The sequence below is a fragment of the Cyrtonyx montezumae genome, unplaced genomic scaffold (assembly GCF_038088225.1).
Source record: "Cyrtonyx montezumae isolate F1298 unplaced genomic scaffold, pur_monq_1.0 scaffold_18, whole genome shotgun sequence".
NCBI classification, from domain to species: Eukaryota; Metazoa; Chordata; class Aves; order Galliformes; family Odontophoridae; genus Cyrtonyx; species Cyrtonyx montezumae.
This window is the reverse complement of record NW_027071914.1, coordinates 4,614,948-4,636,319: the sequence shown is the minus strand read 5'-3', so window position 1 is coordinate 4,636,319 and position 21,372 is coordinate 4,614,948. Positions and strand designations below refer to the sequence as shown.

The 21,372-nt window shown below is 37.8% G+C and overlaps 1 protein-coding gene across 6 annotated transcripts in view; it reads left to right on the top strand.

Moving 5' to 3' along the window:
- TENM2 (teneurin transmembrane protein 2) overlaps positions 1-21,372 on the top strand; it is a 459,783-nt gene that overhangs the window by 356,459 nt on the left and 81,952 nt on the right. For 5 of the 6 annotated variants that reach the window (XM_065734485.1, XM_065734484.1, XM_065734483.1 and 2 more), the window contains 2 exons: positions 1,516-1,711; positions 4,501-4,602. In XM_065734485.1, the coding sequence (XP_065590557.1) occupies positions 1,516-1,711; positions 4,501-4,602 (298 nt within the window). Of the gene's footprint in view, positions 1-1,515; positions 1,712-4,500; positions 4,603-8,266; positions 8,300-21,372 lie in introns of all 6 variants that reach the window. The other variant, XM_065734480.1, reaches the window with a different exon arrangement.

Below are 21,372 nucleotides of genomic sequence, written 5' to 3'. Positions count from 1 at the left end.
GTCTCTTCTAAAAGAAGGAATAATCTTCATTATTTTATTGCATGTTGTGTATTATTTGCTAGAACTCAGTGTTAAGGAGTGCAGTTCAATGTACGAGACAGCTCTTAGGATTTTTTTTTGGATGGAGGATAACAGTTTTCTTTTTAAAATGAAATTGAGTGAATGCATATGGTCTCTTAGAGCTGCCACAAGCACAGGCTGTGCGTGCTGGAGATAGCAGAAGGATGTGCAATGAAACTACTGGCCAGCAAGCATGTACTTTTACTATATTTTATCAAACATATCTCTTTCTTTAGATATGTCTGTCTCTATCTACTCATAGATAAGATAAATGTGTCTAAAACGAGATGTATTTTCATAGGGGACTTGTTAAAGAGCTATCAAAAGATATTTTTTCTTGTTTTTTAAGGACTTCCCTTACATAAGGGCCCTGAGAGCTGGTGAACTGAGCATAGCATCAGCTTGAGAGCTCCAGAATCACGCATGTTAAAGATAGAAGAAAAAAAAAAAAAAAGACTGTTAGAACTTCTGGTGCAGCTGCTTTGCTATGCAGAGTTATTCCCTATTGTAGATTAACCAATATTTCTTCTAGTCTTTGTTTAATTGTGTGATGCAGTGGCATCTCCTCTGGGAGGCTATTACTGAGCTTAATAGATGGGAAGCTTATCTGACATTCATCTTAAATTTCTTTCTTTCTTTTTTTAGTTTCATACTGTTAATGGTGCCATCCCTCTTATACTCTATATAATCCCTTGCTCTGCTTGATCTGTTTACAGAGATTAATGTAATTTTCCAAAGCATCCAAACACAAATTCTCAGTTTTCCTTAATAGAAGTTCAGTGCCTTCATCTGCCTGATTTGTGTTATTCCTTTTCCATGCTACCTCTGGTTTTTGTATCCTACTTACCCCGATTGTTCTGCACACAAACTCAGGTAAGCAAACCGCTCTGTGATGTCCAACTTTTACAGGATGTTTTTATTGGTTCTAACTTACATTACACAGACATGTTTCTTGTTTGTGCTCTCCTGTGTGTTTTCACGTTCTGGCGTTGTCCATTCAATTATGTCTGAATGTACAACTGAGATACTTGTACTACTTATGGCAGGTGATTGCTTAGGAAGGGCATTCCCTCTCATAGGTTTGAGTTTTCCAGCTTTGAAAGCTCTGTAGGAACCTAGAATTTTCTGATGAGTCAAAGCATTGATTTTAACTTCTTTCTCAAAACTCAATCAGTCAAGAAATACTGCATGTGCACTTCTAATCACCTGTGCAGAGAAATGATGCATAATTCTGTGTCGGTTTTTAAGAAAAGTCACAAAATTTGTGTGTAGATATCCCAGTAGATATTAGCTTCATATTAACCTGTCTTCCAGAAATACCATTTTATGATGTTTTTAATATGAGACTGTGTGAGATTTTGAGATATCATTCCGTATCCTGGTCTGTTTGTTTGGGGTTTTGTTTTGTTTTTTTGTTTTGTTTTGTTTTTGTTTTTCCTTTTTCCCATCCTGCAGTATGATTTCATGGAACGGTTGGATGGGAAAGAGAAATGGAGTGTGGTGGAATCCCCACGAGAACGGCGAAGTATTCAGACTCTGGTTCAGAATGAGGCTGTGTTTGTTCAATACTTGGATGTGGGTTTGTGGCACCTGGCTTTTTACAATGATGGCAAGGACAAAGAAGTGGTCTCCTTCAGTACAGTTATTTTGGGTAGGTATTTCCGCAAGCTGAGCATTTCTTCTCTTTATTGATACATTCCCATACTTAAAGTCATAGTACTCTCTTGCAGTCTTTAGTAATCAGCCTTTTTGTCCTCGTGTTATGCGTTTTTTCTTAACACTAATATCAAATGGGTCCAATGGGGTATTGATTTTAATTTCATCATTTCTCTTTTAAGATTTTTGCATGCCTATATTTCTTGAGGTTAGTTCTGAGAAACAAAACTGTCAGAGCTAAGATCAGTCTAAGTTCCCCAGTTAATGTTCCCCTCTCCCTTATCACAGTCATTTTTTATACCTATTTGCTTCTCTAAAGATCCTTTTCTGTAAACAGATATCCAACAAGACACTGCATCCAATAATAGAGCTGTTTAATCTTTGCAGAAAGATAGAACAAGAAACTTATGACCGCAGTCACATCAGAGATTAATTTAGTTTGTTTAGCAGTTATATGCTGTATTACAGCTAGCTACTTATAGTGCTGGATCATCTTAATGTAATGGAATAAAGACCAGAAGAGCATCCAACCTATATCTGGGAAGCTTTCAGTTTTGTTACAGGAGTAGGTTTCCATTTAGTTGAAAGCCAAACTGAGCATAGGTTCTCCAAGCTTTGTCAGGACATTTGCTGAACTCTGAAGCAGTTCATGGGCTGTGAAAGTCTTGTCACAGAGACATCAAAAAACTGGGGTAGTCTACATGCTATTCCGTCCTGGCTGGTGTAGTGTTAAGTGGTACTATATTGCATAATATGTAATTTCTCTTAGTTTTGAGAAAGAGAAATTGAAAGAAGTTGAACTTATTGAGCCTGATGAAAAATAATTGGAGGTCTTATCCAGCTTGTGTGATTGATGATACGATGTTGGGTTTTTTTTCCTTTTTTTTTTTTTTTAGTATGAAATTGAGTTTCCTAGCTGAAGTCCCAAAGAGTGGAGGAGGATAGCCAATACTATGGTATTCATTAGGAATATAATTGTTTCTGTTAATCTCAGTTAAGATTAGGTTGTTTCCATAGTTCATATGTGGTTTTGAAAGGGTTATTAGGTGCTATGCATTATGTTATATATATTTGTGTATTTGCCCACATGTGGCATTTTCTACTTCTTCAAAAACAGCTGTACTTATGTCTAGGCATGTCACTACTGAGGCTTCTTAGAAACTCTTCATCTATGATATGCTGTCCTTAAAAGGGCTGGCTAGTCAAGAGCATCAAAGGTCTAATAGTTAGGTAGACTACATGATAGTGCAATAATAGTGATTGGACTGAAATACAGAGAAAAATATAGTGTTTTATCCAGTTCACAGGTTATTCTACACACATCCAGTATCAGACGTTTCATAATCAAAAGATCTGAGAGAGATGAAAGTTTCTCTGATGTGAGAAAAGAAAAAATAACAGAAATGATGTTAAATCTCAGGCAATAGTAAATTTGACATGATTTTGACTACATAGAATTGTGTGCCATGAAGGTAAACTATGAATAAATCTATAGACAAATTTCTTCATGAGACAAATGTATATTTTTGTCCATTAGACATTGCATTTCTCCTTTTCATTGCTTACATGAATTATTTGAAGAGGCCAAACTAAAGACATCTGTTTGAAATTTTGCTTCCCTTTATTATTATTTTATTATTATTACTATTATTTACTTAGTGTCCTGCAGCTGTAATATTAGATTTATAGTTAAGCTTGACTCCTTTTCCTCTTTTTAGTTTAGCTGGGCAGAAAAGTACTTTGTATGGTACTTATAGTTCCAAGTCTAAAATTTAGTTTCTGTGTCCTGCAGCTGCTCTTTGTTTGATGTCTGGGTCTGACATTTAATTTGGGACCACACAACCCACAACCACAGGGAGTAATAGTGAGGAGTAACAGCATTCCAATTATATTTTTGTTCCAATAATTCAGTGTTGAAAACATATTCCTCTGAAATCCAACAGCTTTCTGTTGAAAATTATTTTAAGCATGTATTTCAAAATTGGTATTTAATGTCCAACTTATATTGTGCGAAGCAATGCATGTGTCATCCACGTCATGACAGAAATTGTGGAAAACATACAGCTTGATACAGCTGCAATTTTATCATCAGGTTGGTGTGCTTATGCTTCCCCAATTATCAAAGTCATCAGCACTTCAGCTACTTAAACCCCATGTTAAACCTTGCCTTCTGGCTTTACAGACCTCTTTGTCACCCGTTTGCATTGATACTTTCACCTTTTTCAGGCTTTTTTTAGGATAATGTTTGCTGGAGCAAAAGAGCTGTTCTTTGTCAGGTGCAGCAGACATTTCTGTCAGCTTTTAATGAAGCTTTGAATGTCTGTAGAAAGAAAAGATAGAGTCCTTGGGATAATCGGTTCCACATGGAACAGTGGTTGTGCAAGATCAAAGTCAAATTGCAATAGGGAGATTGTCAGCTTTCCTGCTGAAGTTTTATGTTTGGTATATAATATGAATTCAAATATAACTATAAAGATCATAAGAAGCAGTTTTGGCTGCCTGTTTGAACAAAGGACTTGAGTGCTCACAGTAAATTTGAGTGCTGGTGGTGCTCAAAGACGTGCCACCTTTAGGCTATCACTAGTTCTCTACATTTTCTCATGCTGCCAGAAATGTTGTAACTTTTGCTTCCCCTGAAATTTGTGCTATTAATATTATTACCGAGTGTCTTGAATTATCCACTTAGTAGTCTCCACAAGATAAAATAATGTTATGAAAAACTAAGCAAATAATTTCCAGATGAAATAGGAAGTCATTAATGTGGCTGTGATGTTTGTATTTCAGATTCAGTGCAAGACTGTCCTCGTAATTGTCATGGCAATGGCGAGTGTGTTTCTGGTGTCTGCCACTGTTTTCCTGGATTTCATGGAGCAGATTGTGCTAAAGGTATTGTTTTCCTGTGTTTACAAATAAACACAGTGTGTCTTTGAGGTATATGGATCTACGGTGCCTACTGGTTAACATGGATCCAAGCCAGATTCAAGTAGATCAATATGCATTTTTTTCTTAGTTCTCTTAGTTAAATATGATCAGATGGAAGTAGTGCCACACTGCTGATGTGCTTGCATAACTACAGCTTCTTTTTCTCAAAAGCAGCATGCAGAAATGGCAGAAAATTTTTTATTGTCTGTAAAAATGGTCAAATTGTCATCAGTGCTTTCTGATAATTATTAATTTGAATGTATACAAAAGGCTGATAATCTTCATTAATAGAATGTAATGTAATTCTGGCTTGGCTGTGCTGCACTTCTAGTACATAGTTGCTTTCTTGCATATGCAGTTGCTTTTGAGAAAAGGAAGTTCACCTTTTCTTTTTAGGAAGCTAGAACTTGGCAAAATCTTAAAATAAGTCGTTTCTTGAGTCTTGAGAGTTTGGGATAGTTCTTGTAGGGGAAAAATTCATAAAAGAGGTCCTCTGTTTTATAAAGCTATTGGTGCATATGTTGCCTAAAATCAGTGGGTTGCTTGAATTCCCTCCCCTATGTTCCTGAGCACAGTCATAACATGTAACAGTTTGCTTCCTTAGTTTACGTAGCTTTAGGCCCTCTGTAAGTATCATTTGTTTACCATTGTTTTCCACAGGAATAGTGTTGTTAGAGTTAAAAGGTGGAAAGTGTGGCATTCAAAAGCTGTTGAAATGCCTTGAATGGCATTATAAAATTGCTTGGTTTTGGTTAGATCATGATACAGTGGTGAGGATAGTTCCTTGTGGCCCCAACTCTTCTATTGATGCAGTAGGATGGCACCTGGCATACCTGTGCCTGTCTAAGAAATACTCCTTTATTAGCTGTTATAGCCATACTGGAGGGAGTAAGTTCTATTTTGTGTCTCTGAGGTGTCCCATTAGGAGGAAAAGAAAAAAAAAAAAGAAAAAAAAAAAGACCCCAAGGATCTTGGGAAGCTAATGGTATCTCAGTGCTAGCCTGACTCATTTTAAAACGTGCATGTGATTGGATTACCTGAGAGATTAAGACCCTTGGCAAATATGTAGTCAACATCTGTGTATTACAAAATAAACTGTGTGAAACTGTGTGCTCTAAATACGCACTGGCTGCTATAAGCGTTTCTGTGGTGTTAACCTGTTCAAGTATGCATGTAGTGACTGTGTGCTTCACTGCCACTCCCTACACATACATGGCCCTTAAATCAATTCATTTGCATTTTAAGTTGTGGAAAGTTCCAGCTTTGTGTACCGAACCTCTGTGTAATGCTGTATTCTATGTTTGTGCTAGGAAATAGTCTATCCAAACTACATCAATGAGTATTTTTTTATAGAGTACTTGCCCAACTATCTGTCAGGTTTCCACAGCTCCTCAAAATGTTCCCTCTGGCTCCCGCTGTGTCCGTTGCATTGTCTCTCCCTCCTCAAAAGCAGGTTTTGTGGAAGCTTTTTTCACCTCTTTTACTGTTTTCTTATCAGACATCAGGGTATTTCTAAAGAACAAAGAAGCCTAAAACATGACAGAACATAACAAAATGGATATATTCTGCGTATATGCAAGCACATAGCTGCTCATCTACACACTATAGGACATACCCAGAAGTGTGAGGCCGATTAAATGTGTAAAGGGCTGTATGCCTCACCAGTGTCAGACCTGTGCTTGTGTCTACAGGTTATTTAGCGTGTTGGAATGCTGATTATATGTGAGAGCAGTTTCAGAAGATAGAAATCAAAATCGAGATTGAATAGAAGCGCATTAAAACGAGATAGAAATTAAATCTACTGCAGCATATTAAATGTTTGAATACATTTATCATGTATTTTCTGTAGTGTTACATTATATTTTAGCAGTAGCGTGTACAGAAAGATAATTATTTTTCTTTCCATCTGATATTTTTTTGCTGTATTCCTGGCAACACATCTTTTCATGTCTCAGTTCTCCTCTGTAAGATGAAGGAAGACCCAGATAGGGAAATGTGGGGAAAAAGTGAACAAGCTCCTTAAAAAGCTGATAACTTGCTTCATGCCATAGCACAGCAGCCTGAGAGGTTCACACAGGGCAAAACCTGAGCTTGGAAGATGTGCAATGTGATTCTTTCTACTAGGTAATCGCTGCTTGCAATGGTGATTTTGAGGATATCAAAGGCAGTGAATCGTGAGGGGAATCATCTGCATGCTTTGCAGACAGTGCGCTGTTACTCTCTCTGTTACTTTACCCGATCCATGTAGACCTAGGAGATTAAACTGAAAGGAATATATGAGAGAGCACAGATTTGACTTCAGATCCAATAGCTCCAGCAAGCTACCACAAAAATCATTAGAAAGAGCTGAACTTTTGGCCCAGTGCACAGGTTGAAATACCCTTTCATGCCTTGATTGAAGTAGAATAAATTTCACTCTGCCAAACACTTCTGCCAAATACTTAGGGCTTTAATTCTCAACCTTATCTGTGGAAGTAATTTATTCTCAGGTAGCCAGTCTCTACAGGCTCACTTCAGCCTTGCTCAGACAAGATTCCCTTTGTAATCATGTAGAGTTTAGCCTGATTAAGAATTTCATCTAACACACAGGAAAGGTGATATATTTTAATCTCATATGGTTAAAATATGACATTTAAAGAAAAGGAAAGTCTCATAATCAAAAGATAATTCAAAGGATAGAGATGTATCCTGATCTAGAAATTGTGCATGGTTAAAGCCAGTGGAAGATTTGCTGTAAATTGAACTGCACAGTGGGGAACCTCTTGTGCATAAGTAATTGTAGAAGTCATTGTTAAAAAGGGATACAACGGCCAAAGATTGATTAAACAATCAGACTTGCAGCTATTTTTTTGGCTTGGTGTGTTTTCACTTCTTTATATTCATTTCTGTTTTTCTGTAATTTCCATGACATACCCACCCAGGTGTATCAAAGATGTCCTCCTTACTTGGTGTTCCACTGTTAATGTCTACTAATAGTTTGGTCTTGTAACTGCCCAGTCTTGTGGTAAATCTGCAAGCTGGCATCCTTCATTGTGTCCTGCTTTGCACCATTTGTAGAGTTCAGTGTCACAGAAGTGAAGTGGCTGTAATTTCATTTCATCTCATGATATTCTGGAGGTCATACAACTCTTCCACTCCTTTAACCAAAACACTTGAAGGACACCATTATCTACAGTTTTATAAATGTGCTCAGAGACACTTTTGATTGTGTATTTTAAAATTCTAGCATTTATATCATAAGCATATTTATCTAAACGGAAAAGGTGAAACAAGTACCGTCACATGGGGTTGCTACATTAATACAATGAGCATAGCATGCTAAGAGTTGGTGCGTGATCTGTAAACAGGAACAAACATGAACTGAGTAGCTTGCCAGCTGCCATGAAGTTGTCATTCAGTTGATACTGTTGGTTATGCAATGCAATAAGAAACGTTTAATATTTTAATCTAAATAAAGTGAAGGCTTTTGGATTTTTAAAACCATGTTTGATCAGTTGACGCTTTAATCTGATTTTAAGAACTCTAATGACTTAGATTTATGTTATACTCAGTTTCTTTTCCTGTTCTCCTTGTGTGGGTTTTTCATTATTTTATTTTCATTCTGTTTGTTTTTGGCTTACTGGCAAAGGACGGCGCCACTTTAATAAGTATAAAAAGAAGGGTAGGTTTTTAAATTTTCTTTTTATTTCTTTTGCGACGTCTATTTAGTTTGAAATAGTTGCTAAGCTGTAAAGTGTAGTCTATCTTTTTTAAAATCTAGTGTAATGCGTTTGCTGTTTCTGATGATTGCCCAAACCATGATAAGAATTCCTACCACTGCTGTTTTCTTTGTTGTTTGTATGGTTAACTTATGTGTGAAAATATTCAAAGTCCTCAATTACTAGGTAAGTAATGTATAATTGCTAGAAAAAAAAATAATAAAACAACGCTTGCTTCTTCTAAGCTGGTATTGGAAAACTATTTTTAGTTACTGGAGACTCTTCTTGCTCTCAGGTTATTCAGGGCCATATTACTTGGGCAGTAAAATCTTAGTAGGTGCATAAGGGAAAAGTTTTTTGAATACTGAATACTCTACTTGCAACTATTCTTGATGCCATGTCCAGAACAAATATCCAGTGGCATAAGAGGTTCTGGGAGTGATCACTGAGGGGGAATAATGAATTTCAGAGTGTGTATTTCTGAATAATTCCATACTCAATTCATTGCTGTAGAACATGTGGCCAACATGAATGAATGCTGTCCAGCACACGCTGTTAATGCACAGCAATTAGTATCTCCTCTCTGTGTGAGCAGTGAAAACATTTGCCTTCATAGCTTGGCTCAGAATTCTAGGAACTGAAAATAGCAAAAGCAGACAGAAGACCACTGGGCTTGGGAGGAAAAGGTGAGAGCTTTGTACGGAACAGCATTTCCCCTTTGCCTGTCCTGCACAGGCTGTGTAGGCTGACAGAAAACATGGGACCCATGGTCAGGCAGCACTATGGGTCTTCCAGGGCACAGTCAAACTGGGTGAGTGTGTTTGTATTATTCAAGTGAATAGCAGCAAACTTAGAGAATGAAAGGTAATAGGCAAGGAAATAGGTTAAACAAGATGGTACACCAGAACAGTTCAGTTTTGCAGAGAAAAGACAAACAGTAATACAGGAAAGATGTTGTAATGCAATGTAAAAGAGGGCTTGTCATGAGAACTGCTACTTGTTCAAGCTAATCTGTTGTGGTTAGGGCTACACAAGCCCTGTACTAAATAAAAGCAGTGCCTCCCTTCAAGAACTTATGATGTCAGTGTGAGTTTAAAGGGAATAAATGGCAACCAAGTGGCATATGTTGCAATATAATGAAAAAAAAAAGTGATAGGCAGTGTTATAAAATACTAGCAGTGTGACTGTAGTTACTTTTTGGGAACACTGGTTAAAAAGCAATTTCAAAGAGGGATAAAGGCAAATAGATGTCCTGTCGGTAATGCAGGGAAAATGGTGCCTGCACAGGAGAGAGCACACAGCAGTAGTGTTATACACAGGCAGGAACAGAAAAGGCTGAATTTATCCATGCTGTAGAAGAGGATTTTAGTTTGCTAAAAGCTAACATAAAAATTCTTACAAACAGATGCAATGCAGAAGAAATCTGTAGGACTTGGACAAAGCTTGAGTGTGAGGTGAGGGAATGGGTGAGTCACAAAAGTCATCCAGATGAGCAACCTGAGTGACAGACAGCAATGTCTTAGTCCAGAGCAATAGGGAGAGAAAAGCGGAGGGCTGAGAACTGGTTGGTTGGAGAGAAACCAGAAATCAGAGCTGTAACATTATTGGCAAACATTTAATGTGTTCGTAATCGTTGTGTGTCTCACCACCAGCACTGTACAAATGAAACAAAAAATTGTGTGCTTCCCTTTAGAAATACTGCTTTCATGACTTGTCACCCACACACGCCTCTCCTCCTTTCTTGCAGCTGACAAACTCCAGTGTGTCCAGCATCTTTTTTAGTATCTCTTTCTGGGTGGGATTAGTCTTGATTTTGCTGTGTGTTTGTGTGTGTGCACCAACCACGTGCGTGCCACTGCTGCCAGAGCCCAGCCTGCCCCCATGTCTCGCTCAGGGATGGAGGTGTCATTCTGATGCTCACACAAGTCTGTCTTGGCAGTGTTCCTCTCCAGCAGTTCCCATCTCTTTTGATTCAGTACCTTAAAGTCCCTTTGTTATAAATTTCCGTCTCCTTTTCCCAGTCTAATTTTTTATTAGAAGACATTTTTCATTTCTGGCAAACTGATTATGTTCTTGGTCGGCTTCCAAGGAGTTCTGTGTACAGGGCAGTGCTTGTCCTGTATGCCCTCAGATTCCGTAGTTTTACATAGCTGCAGTATGCTCTGAAAAGAGTTCTGTGCTGTTAACTGTGCCTAAAATAATTACAGAATAAATCACTGGACGTATAACCTATTTTGACAATGATTGACAGTCACTGCTCTCTATCAGTTCTAGCTCTCCTGCAGGAAATGGTACATGTAGCTCAAAATCCACCACTCTGATACTTTCTAATTGGCAATTTAAACAGGAGCCAAGAATGGAAGGGGTTCCAGGCTGAGCTCTGTCTGATTGTTTAATGGTCATGACTCCTAAGGGGTTTGAGGTAGGCAGTCAGTAATGTGACAAGAAGAGGAGAACAGGAGCAGCTGTTTCTGGCCTTCAGCTTTCCTTATCGATTCTCATAAACTCAGTTGAAGATTATATATATATATATATATATATATATATATATATATATATAAAGGATTGGAATGTCTGAACACCTAAATTTTGCATACAGGTGTCTTGTTCACTTTCTGTTACAACACAGGTCATTAAGCACCCTAGCATTTAATTACTCTTTAAGAATGTGCACGTGTCCAAATTGTACACTGCAGATTAAATGTGAGGATTAGCAGATGTTTGCTAGAGCCTGGTGACCTGGGAGTACTCAGGTACTCCCAGCACAGGACTAGAAATTGCTGCTTTGTACCACTTGCATTCTTTGTGAGAGAATATTGAAGCAGATCCCAGGAGCTACTTTTAGCTTATAAACTTAGAGAATACTTAGCTATATAAACTTAGAGAAAATAGATTTTTTAAAAACACAGTTTTCAGCATGCCAAATATTCATTCTTCATTGCTCTTAAAGCTTTTCTGCTGAATCTAGCCTTGAATTCAGGATTATTAAGGCTCTATCTACAGAAGAGCTGGTCCCAGATAATGCCAAGTCAGAATACTTCTGTTATTTAGAAGCAGAGAGGTTGCAAACACCACTCGTGCACAAAATGTGACTGATAAAAGGAAGTGTGTGTGAAAGTATAACTGGTTCCAGTGAGGGCTAATGCTGCTTTATAGCATTGCTCATTACACAACTTGTAGACATTCAGAGACCAAAGACACAGCACCAAACAATACTGTAACCAAGGTCTGAAATCTGGAACCGAGAGTGTTGTTAGTACGATAAGGAATATTGTATTGCTTGTGTCCACACCTGAAATTGTAGGAAACACAGGAAAACCTTGCTGAATTTTCCTGCAGCAGCATTATAGTAGTATTCATTATTAACTATTAATTATAGTAATATTTTCATGTTCATTAAAAGCTGGGTTTCTGGCTTTCATCTGTAACTGCAGTTTCAAAACCCACTCTATTGTCAGTTACTTCATTTTATTTTTCTTCCCTTCTTGTACGTATGCAGCAGCAGCACATCTGTTTGCACAAATATGTTCTGTTTCAGTGCAATTCCAATAAATAGACATTTTCTAAAGACTGGCAGCACAGCATGGAGTTGGACAGGCATATGAATACATGCAGGATGCATACCATTGTGGGTTATAGTTTCTGGCAAACCAGAAATTCTTCTTCCAAACTTACACTGCTTCCATTTGAAGACTAAGAATCTCTCTGCTCTAACTATGCTCTGCTGAGTGGAATTGTGCTCATGATGTATGCTTTGTTAATTTCTTTTGGTGTTTATTTGGTTAGTTTATTTAATTGTGTTGCAGTCTACTTTCTGCTGTTAGATCACTTTGTCTCTATGGATGTGTACTGACTTTTTTTTTTTTTATTTCATTAAGTTTTAAGAGTTTGTCTTTGCACTTGTGTTGGCATCAACTTTGGAGTCCTTGTGATGATGGTAAATGTCACTGAAGCAGCTATGATCAAGTACTTGCAAATCACGTTATGGAAATACAGCTGTTAAGAGACCTTATGCACTTTCTGTCCCTGAGTAACAGACATGGCCCTGAGGCACAGCTTCAGATTTCAGTATACTTGACTTTTAGGTGCTTTCATACCTATATTGTATCTAGATTTGAACCAGTTAATATAGATTTCTTCCTATATTTAGACCATATCCAAGAGGAATGAATGAAGTTTAGCTAGTTGTCATCCCCATTAGCTCTCTCAGGAAAACAGATACGTTTCTAATTCAAATGTAGCAAGATCTCAGATGTTTATTTGTAGTCCATGTGGAACTATGTAGTTAATCATATTATTATTAAAATCTTTTCTGTTAAATTTTATAATGCAAGTAGCAGAAACTAGAATGAAACCAAAGCAGTCTGGATTTTAAGTACACCATTTGCCTCATTATTTAGGTGCAGTCCTACATTTATTTAGTCAAAGCAAAACTATTACCACAGAAGTATGGATAGGACCAGTTCTTTAATTTCAAATTTCATAAAATGTCAGAAAAATTTTCTTCAATGTTTCACTTTAAACTTCTTTTTTTATATGTATAAAATGATGTGCGTATTGTTTGTGCTTCTCTGAGTCACAACACACGTTTGGAAGCATAATTCTCATGTGTGTTGGTTCTCCTTGCTGCTGCCTTTTGAGAGCTTGAAGCTTCATCTCTTAGACTTCTCCCAGCTTCTTTCCACTGAGATTGCCACTGAAACATCTAAGCTAGTTTTCCTTCCTCCTCAGTTTTCCCAGGGTCAGAGTTATCACACGAGCAAATGAAGAGCCACATGCTTGTCTATGACAGTAGCCTAGCCCAACACCTGTTGCCACCTCTTGGTACAAAGTAGTTTTTATCTCTCTGTCCATTTTTGTAGTTGGGTCAGCTTCACTAGTTACATCTAAAGCAGAGTGTTACTAGTTCCCAGTGGAAAAAAAAATAGATTCCAGGGTACTGTTCTTTGGTGGTTCTTGTTGTGTTTTTTTCCCTTTATTTTAGAACAGAATTTATGTCAAACTGATCAGATATGTTCTCTCTTCAATAGATCAGAGCAATAGATCATAATGACTCCCATTTCATTGAGTGCATTTATGCCTACGAAGAGCCATGCATGTCTGTTGGGCTGCATTTACAGGGAAGTTCTCTGTTTACGAGGAGATTCCTAACTGGAATAGCCGAAAATCTCGCCAATGATCTTAGTGTGCTGCATGGAGAGCTACAATCTTTTCTTCAGCATAGATGGTGATTGTTGCAGGGCTTCAGTAGCTTCAGTAATAGCAGAGGAAGAACAGACAGGTTGACAGTGTCAAATTCAGAATGTACTGACAAGAGAATGTCCACAAGACAGTTTGAAGCCTGACACATCTTGCTGATCTTTTGAGTGTTCAGGTGAACTGAAATATCCTCTTTTCTCTCTCTCTCTCCAATTTGTAGTCTGCTTTATACCACTTCATTATTATTATTATTATTTTTATGTTTAGCTGTAGCTTTAGCAGTGAGAACACACAGTGATCTTCTCCAACCATTTAGAACTCCAATATCTTTAGAGAACTAAAACTTAGGTCTTTCTTGATGGCCGGTTAATCTTCAAGACCATCTTCATGTTAGTGGTAATGGAGCTACAGGCTTTGCAGTCCACTGCTAAATTTGTTCAAATAGATCTGACAGTTGCTTAATTTTTATTCTTACTGTGCATTGTTGTCTGCATTATTGTAAGACTCTATGCATAAAGCAAGGACCAAGTGACCAGTCTCAAGGAGACATTTAAATATGCTGTGATTCTGAAAACTGATACTCAGAACACATAGTAGTTCATGTTGTCCATGTTTTTCTAAGTAGTGTAGGAAGAAACATTTGTATTTCTTGCATAGATTTTTGTAATAATTGTAAACAAAGGCAATACCTAATTATAATGGGTCCTTTGTAAAGCGACACAGGAAGGTACACCAAGTGTTTTCTTTTTGGCATATAAGGATGCACACTGAAGGTAATGAGAAAAGCTATGACATTTTTTATAAATTTTGGTCAAGGAAGAGTGTTCAGGAGAATGTAAATATTCACTGTACAATTATTGCTGTTCAATCAGGTCTATAAAAATCCTGCCTCTTTTTTTTTTTTTTTTTTTTGTAGAACAGCTTTTAAGTACTTATCGATTGAGATCTTCTATAACTCTCAAAATGGAGGCATCCCCATATCTCTACAGGTATTTTAAATGAATTGAATTAATCATAGGCTTAAAAGTCTCTAGTGATCTTCGTTAACTTTCCTGGGTTTAATTAAAACATCTGTGCGCTTTTAATTTATCGATTCATCCAACTCATATGTCATGTTTTTAACACACCCCAGCATGCTCTGCATCATTTTTAACCCGATTTCCACTTAACTAAAGCAATTAAATTCACCCCGGATTAATTAAAGCATCCATACTTTAGTGCTTAAGTCAGCGTGTGCTGCTTTCCCCAAATGGTTTCTGAATGTCAGAGATTTGACACACCTGATGGGTTTTTTGTCCTTCTGGAAATTCTTCTGCGAATCTCACTCTTGCTAACTAATGTGCAGTTTGACAGAGCTAGATAAGGGAGCATTGCAAGGCTCAGATCTGGGCAACTGAGGTAGGGACTGCAGAGCATGACTGCTGGGAGGTGCTATACATTTCTTCCTGATTCTGCCACAGTGTTTACAAGCATGGAGAATAATCCTGTTAAATAATCTAAATTTTGTGGTTTTGTGGTCAAAGTAAACAGTTTTGAGAAGCAACTTATAAGCTTTGTATGGTGTCATGTATGACACTCGTGTGTTCGTTCTCCTGCTCCTGGGTCTATTTCTACAAACTGACTTCCAAGCAACTTCTAGTTGGCAGTGCAGAAAGTCCTCAGGCACGGGCATCCACCCTTTTGGCTTGCCTGGACCACCATGAGTGAAGAAGAATTGTCTTAGGCCACATGTAATGTACATAATATAGTTATAATATATAAATAACAAAGCTTCTTTTTTAATGTATATATATAAACATAAAGAAAGCAGGACAGCACAAACATAAAACTAACAGAACATTTGACCTTGCTTTTTGTGAAACATTAATCAAATGCTTGTTGCAAAATTAATTAAAAATATGTCACAAATTATTTTACACTTTTTGTGAACTATTTGAGTCATTGAAAACTAGAGAACTTGTCAGCACTGCATGTGTATTCTGGATATTTCTTTTGCAGTGAACATGTTAACAGTCAGTGCTGCACTGCACCCTCCCCTCTCCAGTGCTCCATAATGGCCTGTTCAGTCTGTGCTAAAGCTACATGCAATCAGCTCATGAAAAATACTGCTGGAAATCACATAATCATGTTAAAAGTTTACAATGTTGTGGGGCCACGTTGCCAGCTTGTCCAGTGCTGTGGATTGGACACGCCTGTCCTAGAGCAAGCTGCAAGATATTCTAGGTCTTGTTAGTTGTCACTGTTCTTTTTCAGCCTGACTGAAGTTAGCAATCTTGAAAGAGCAGGTATGGCAGTCAGCACCATTCTTCCTGAATGCTTGTGAGGCATACAGAACAGATGGGCAGGATTCATTCCAGCTCCCATTCCAGAACTATTTTATTTGAGTAAAGCTTGAGGAGTTTGGGAGCTTCATAAAGCTTCATAGTAAGAAAGTGGCTTGGAAGTAGCATCAGTGAGTAAAAGTGGAATAGCATAAACCACAAGGTGGTCCTAGAAGCTTTGTCAGATTCTCATATCTGTAAATGGACTTCAACAAAAAGTAGTAGGCCTGCTGACAAGTAAACTGTGCACTAAGCTGGTTAAAATAGGTTTAAAGATAAAATAGAAAAGGTGAAGTTGTCAGACAGAAGTTGTATTTTTAAATCACAAATGAAAATGCTTGCATACCTGATGTCTCTTAAATTTTAGAAATATCTCAGACATTTTATGTAACGAGGTGTATGTGATGGTTTTAACGTTTCAGTACTGTTTTGTTTACAACAATACTAATGATAATTCTAGAGCTGTCATTTTCAGTCAGGTTGTCCAATATTATCATCTTAAGCAACTGGGCTGATTTTCTAAATGCCAGGTGTTTGCTGTTCCTTTGGTTTCCATGGTTTTGTGGATTTTAAGCTATTCAGAAATAAGCTTGTTGATATCTAACTAGATCTAACTTCAGGAGATGGACTGTAGGCAAAAGAAAACTTGTTTGTGGCTCTTGGAGTGAATCTACCACTAGTACAGACTTTAAGTTGTAGGACTTGTAGTTGTTTAGTTGTAGGACTCAGCTCTACTATCAATAAAATTCATCTTCACCTGCTTATGTATTCACCTTGTTTGTCCTTGGAACACAAGGTAGCATTTTTAGATGAAATACTCCATATTGGTTACCAAGGTGAAGACCAAAAAGAGAAGCATGCCAATACAGTGTGACTTTGCAGATATTTTTTAGGTATTTGGAACAGTAGATGACATCAGATTTGTATCTTTCCTGTATTACTGCTCAAGTTTGGAGCTGATTTGAAATGCATTTGTTGGCTTCAGATTAGCCTCTGATAAACAGTAATCTATTTTTCTTACATATTTGCAAAATCATTTATAATACTGCAACAGCTTAATCTCCTCTAAAAGGAAGTCCAAATGTGAGCCAGTACAAAAATCTGAATTAGTTATCTCCTAGAGAGATTGCACCCAAAATGTCTGCTCTGAGATCCTTGGTTAGAAGTTCGTTCTGTGCTGGACTTCACTGCGTTTCCTGGTGGTTATTGAAGCAAAGCACAACTTAATATAAGGGGACTTTAGGCTATGTTTAAGTGCTCTGTTAGTGAAGCCTTAAAATGGCACTCCAGCACTCAGGCCCGATTCTCCTTACATGTAAATACACAGTTGACTGCATCTTTTATGTGAATCAACTTGCAGTAGGAGGAGTCTGGTTTATATTTAAAATCAAAGGTTACAAGCATTATGGACACAACCTTTCCAATCCTTAACTGAACAGCACAGCATCTCACTGGCCTGATTTAAGCGTGTCCACCTGGACCAGTGACACCTCTCACCTTCCTGCCATGAGCTTCTTACCACAAATTTCTGTGGTGCAGATGTTAAAGAGCTTTGACTTGATATGAGGTGATGGCTGGCAACTTGTCTGGGCTCTGAATAAGCCAGAAGATAGCACAAAGGAAGCTAACTTTCTTTTGCCGTGTTTGTAAATGTACTGAACTGCTCGCAAAATGTGAGCATTGCAGGGACCTTATTTATGACCTAGTCCAGGGCAGAGAAGCAGTTCAGGCACAAGTTGTAAAATCTTTCAGATCTGCGTATTTGTGTGCCCAGAAATTCACGTAACTTTCAAAACAAGTATACAGGTTTGCCTGTATTAGGAGGAACTGGAAGAAAGCTGCCACAGAACTGACATCCTAGGTCCTAATGGTACAGAACTCTCTGCACTAGGATAGTATTTGCTCTGCAGCAAGAACCAAGCCAGGCCTCTTTCTTCACATCCAGTTTGGAGCTTCAGGTATCAGGGGAAGGCCTTTCACCCAAGCAGCTTTTAAATTAAACCAAGTTCTGCAACTGCTTCAAAAAGTTTGGATCCTCAAATATCCTTTACTGGTTTCTTGTCGTGCTCTAGAAGAAAACTCTGGTGAGTACATATGTGTGAATACCACAGGGTGGGTGAAAGGAGAGTGTACATGGACTGCAGCTGGGGTACTTATGTAATAAATGTCACTGGACACAATGATGGCTTTTGATGCCCTTCTACTTGGGCATTATCCCTAACAATCTCTCTTCCTAGTCCATGTGTAGTGGACTGTTCTCAAACCATTTATTCTTATCCATCAAGGAATATTATCATTACTCCAAAATTTCCAATGAATACTTCAAGAGAGAACTTTCAGACAGGTTTCTGGCTGGTCTTCACTGTCCAGTACATGCTCTTAGATTTGTGAATCCCACAGAACTCAAAGGCCTATAGTATCCATTATCTGTAATTAAATTGGCTGACAGCAATGTTAAGAACCCAGTCAGTTTTGTTTGAGTATTGGTAAAAGGCAGAACCACATCACCAAAACCACATTCAGAGTTGTTAGCTGTTGTCCTTGTTTCAGCTTGATGCAGGAGATGTACCTCTGTGCTTATCTCACTTGAGTGTTGCAGTGCTTTGTAACACTTCTCTCCACTTTTTGTTGGTGCTGGTGTGTAATACATGGTTGTTGTTGCACAATGTAATCTGCCTGCAGAAATTAGATAGAAATTGATTGTTCTATAACCTTTCCTTCCCTCACACTCCTCCAGCATGCTGTGAGCAGCCAGGACTGTGCTGGAATAGAGGCTATCCACTGTGCATAGGGGAAATAAGCACTCCTGGAAGACCAGAACTCCAGATGATTCCTGAGTTGTTTGGACATTTATTGAGGCAACCTTGTTGGAAGATTAAGATTTGAGCGCTCTGGATTTCACTCTTCAGCAGTATGACCTAGCAAATAAGCCCAAAAGAACACTTTGTAGACTGCCTGCTATTGTTTTCCACAGAAGCATCTTGATTCTCTGCTCCTCGCTTAAATCAACCTATAAACCCAGAGGAGAAACATTAATGAAGAGCTGTTTACTACAGCAGTGACAAACCAGCTTCTTGCTACCTCTTGCTTACATTTTTCTTAAATCTTAACTGTATTAATTTTAATTTCTAAGATTAAGTGACAGATTATTTCACTTGCCCAGACTTAGTTCTTGTGTCACTACCATCTTGGCAATGCATCCCTCAACTTCAGATCACTGAGGACAGATTTCTTTTGAAGTAATAGAGAAGCTTTGCCAAGCACTAAATAGTCTTGTGAACCCTCTGACCTGGTAGAAGCACAAAAAGAGAAATGAAAAGCTACAACATGGTTTTCAGCTTCACTTAGATTCCTAAAGCCCAAGAACAGAGCAAGGAAACACTGAAAGAGAAAAGTACTACTGTAGGAGCTTTTATTCCACAGCCCAGCACCATCTGGTAATCCTGCTGCTGTCCAGCCATATAATCTCTGGTGTCCCAGAAGTTGAACCCTGCAAATTTAGATCAGGAGTGGGAAATGAAAATGGCCCTCCAATAGACACATTCCAAATGACAGATATATGTTTCTCTAACTGGACCATGGTAGCCAAATGTTTGCTTCTTTCCCTGCCTTGCACATAAATCTAAGTAATCTTACAGATGGCTGGCATGTTATTGTATAATCCCATCTAAACTACTTGTTAGTTGTTTTTTTGTTTAATTGATTTCTAATGATGTATATTTATTTCTTCTCTGTCTGTCTTGCAGACAACTTGCTCAAGTAGATGTATTGCCTTTAGTTGAATTTTGACTTCAAAGGAGAGGTTTACAGAACAGAAAACTGTGGTGTTGAGGCTGATAGACAGAAGCAAGATGTGCTGTCATATCCCAGTTTAGTCAGAGAAGCTACACTGAGTAGCCTTTAATAACAATAACATCAAATCTCTTCAATGGCTTGGAAGCATATAGAGAACATACATCTAGCAGTAGTACTTCATTCTGTAGTTAACTTGAACAGTAGGGCTGCAGGCTTAACCACCATGTACAGGAGCTCAGAGGTGTAAATTTCACAGAGAGGTTTTCTGTTAGGGTGAGACCCTACAAAGTGTCAGGGTATGGAAGGTGATATCTCAGACCGGGCTCTCATTATGATTACTCCAGGTCTTTGGGAGTGAGAAATGCCTTCTGCTCATTCACCTTAGATCTACAGGAGTGGAAGTGATCCTAGTATAATCCCATTCTTTACAGCTCACCTGCATGACCTACCATAGCAGCAGTTAGGAATTCTAGGCTGTGAAGAGCAGTGCATGCTGTGGGGCTAAGATAGAATCCCTGATGTAATGCTTGAAGACAGAAGGAACAGTAAGTGGAATGGTAGTGAAAGTGCTACTGGTTGAATGTGTAAGGATGTTATGGAAGGATGTTTCATGGTGACCTGCAAAAGCCTTTAAAAACTGAGTGACTCAGAGTGCAGTGTGCACATGATGTATGCTTGACTGCATTGCAGTTTAATCCAGCTGTTTCAGTAGAGGTAATTCTGAAACCAGGTAGAAAAAAACAGAAGTTGAAAGTGTAGTGTAAACTTTTTAATGTAACACAGTAAAGCACTTCTTAGAAGCATACATCATGTCTGAAATCTGAAAACTGCTTCTGAAAATTAAATTTTATTTGTATTTGTATCAGTTTTGGAGTGAAGGAGAAAAAAATTAAGCAAGATTAAAAATACTCAGAGAAATGCTGTTGCTGCTTCTACCAAAGGATTGATCATATGGCGCTAAGACAGTGAAGGGAGGGCAAGCCATCCAACCTCAACATATTGATTTTGTTGTTACTTCCTTGTAGAAAAAAATAGATTAAAACGTGCTATGCAAGTGATATATTGCTAATCAACTTGCAGTCCTAAATGAAATAATTCTCAGCACTGCAAATTTTAGTTAAAAACTAAGGTTACAAATCTGAATATATATTTGTCTATTTTTTTTTCTGTTTCAAATAAGAAAATTCTTGGAAAAGAAACCCTTTTCAAATGTGTATTTGCAGCAGATCAGTGGGCTGCTCAGATTAATAAGGTTTGCTAGACAGTGGAGAAGTCATACAACAGGACAATTATATGCTTCTTTGTAGAAAATCAATTACTTGCTTCTTCTTGATCATTCAGGTTAACAGGGTAATAGAAGCAAAAGGGACAGTAAGACCTTTTAATGATTAATAGTAGTTTTGAAGTATATTTTTGGTACTGTAGAAGTAGCCATTAGTTTCTAATTGCTTTGAAAGGTGAAAAGATGGGGAAATACTTTGTAGACTTTATCAAACTTTATCAAAAAAGAGTGCACAAGTGTACCTCTTATCAGAGATACACTTCATTAGTTCTGTTTTCTTTTACTCCTTTATTTTTTCCATTTCTTTGGCTGGTGACCATATATTGTCTTTGGCAGGCATGTAAGTTCACTGGCTGCCATGTTTTCATGGAAGTCATCGGCGTATAGGTGTGGAAAAATGCCTCAGTGTAACATTTATGTATTAATGGTTTTAATAAAC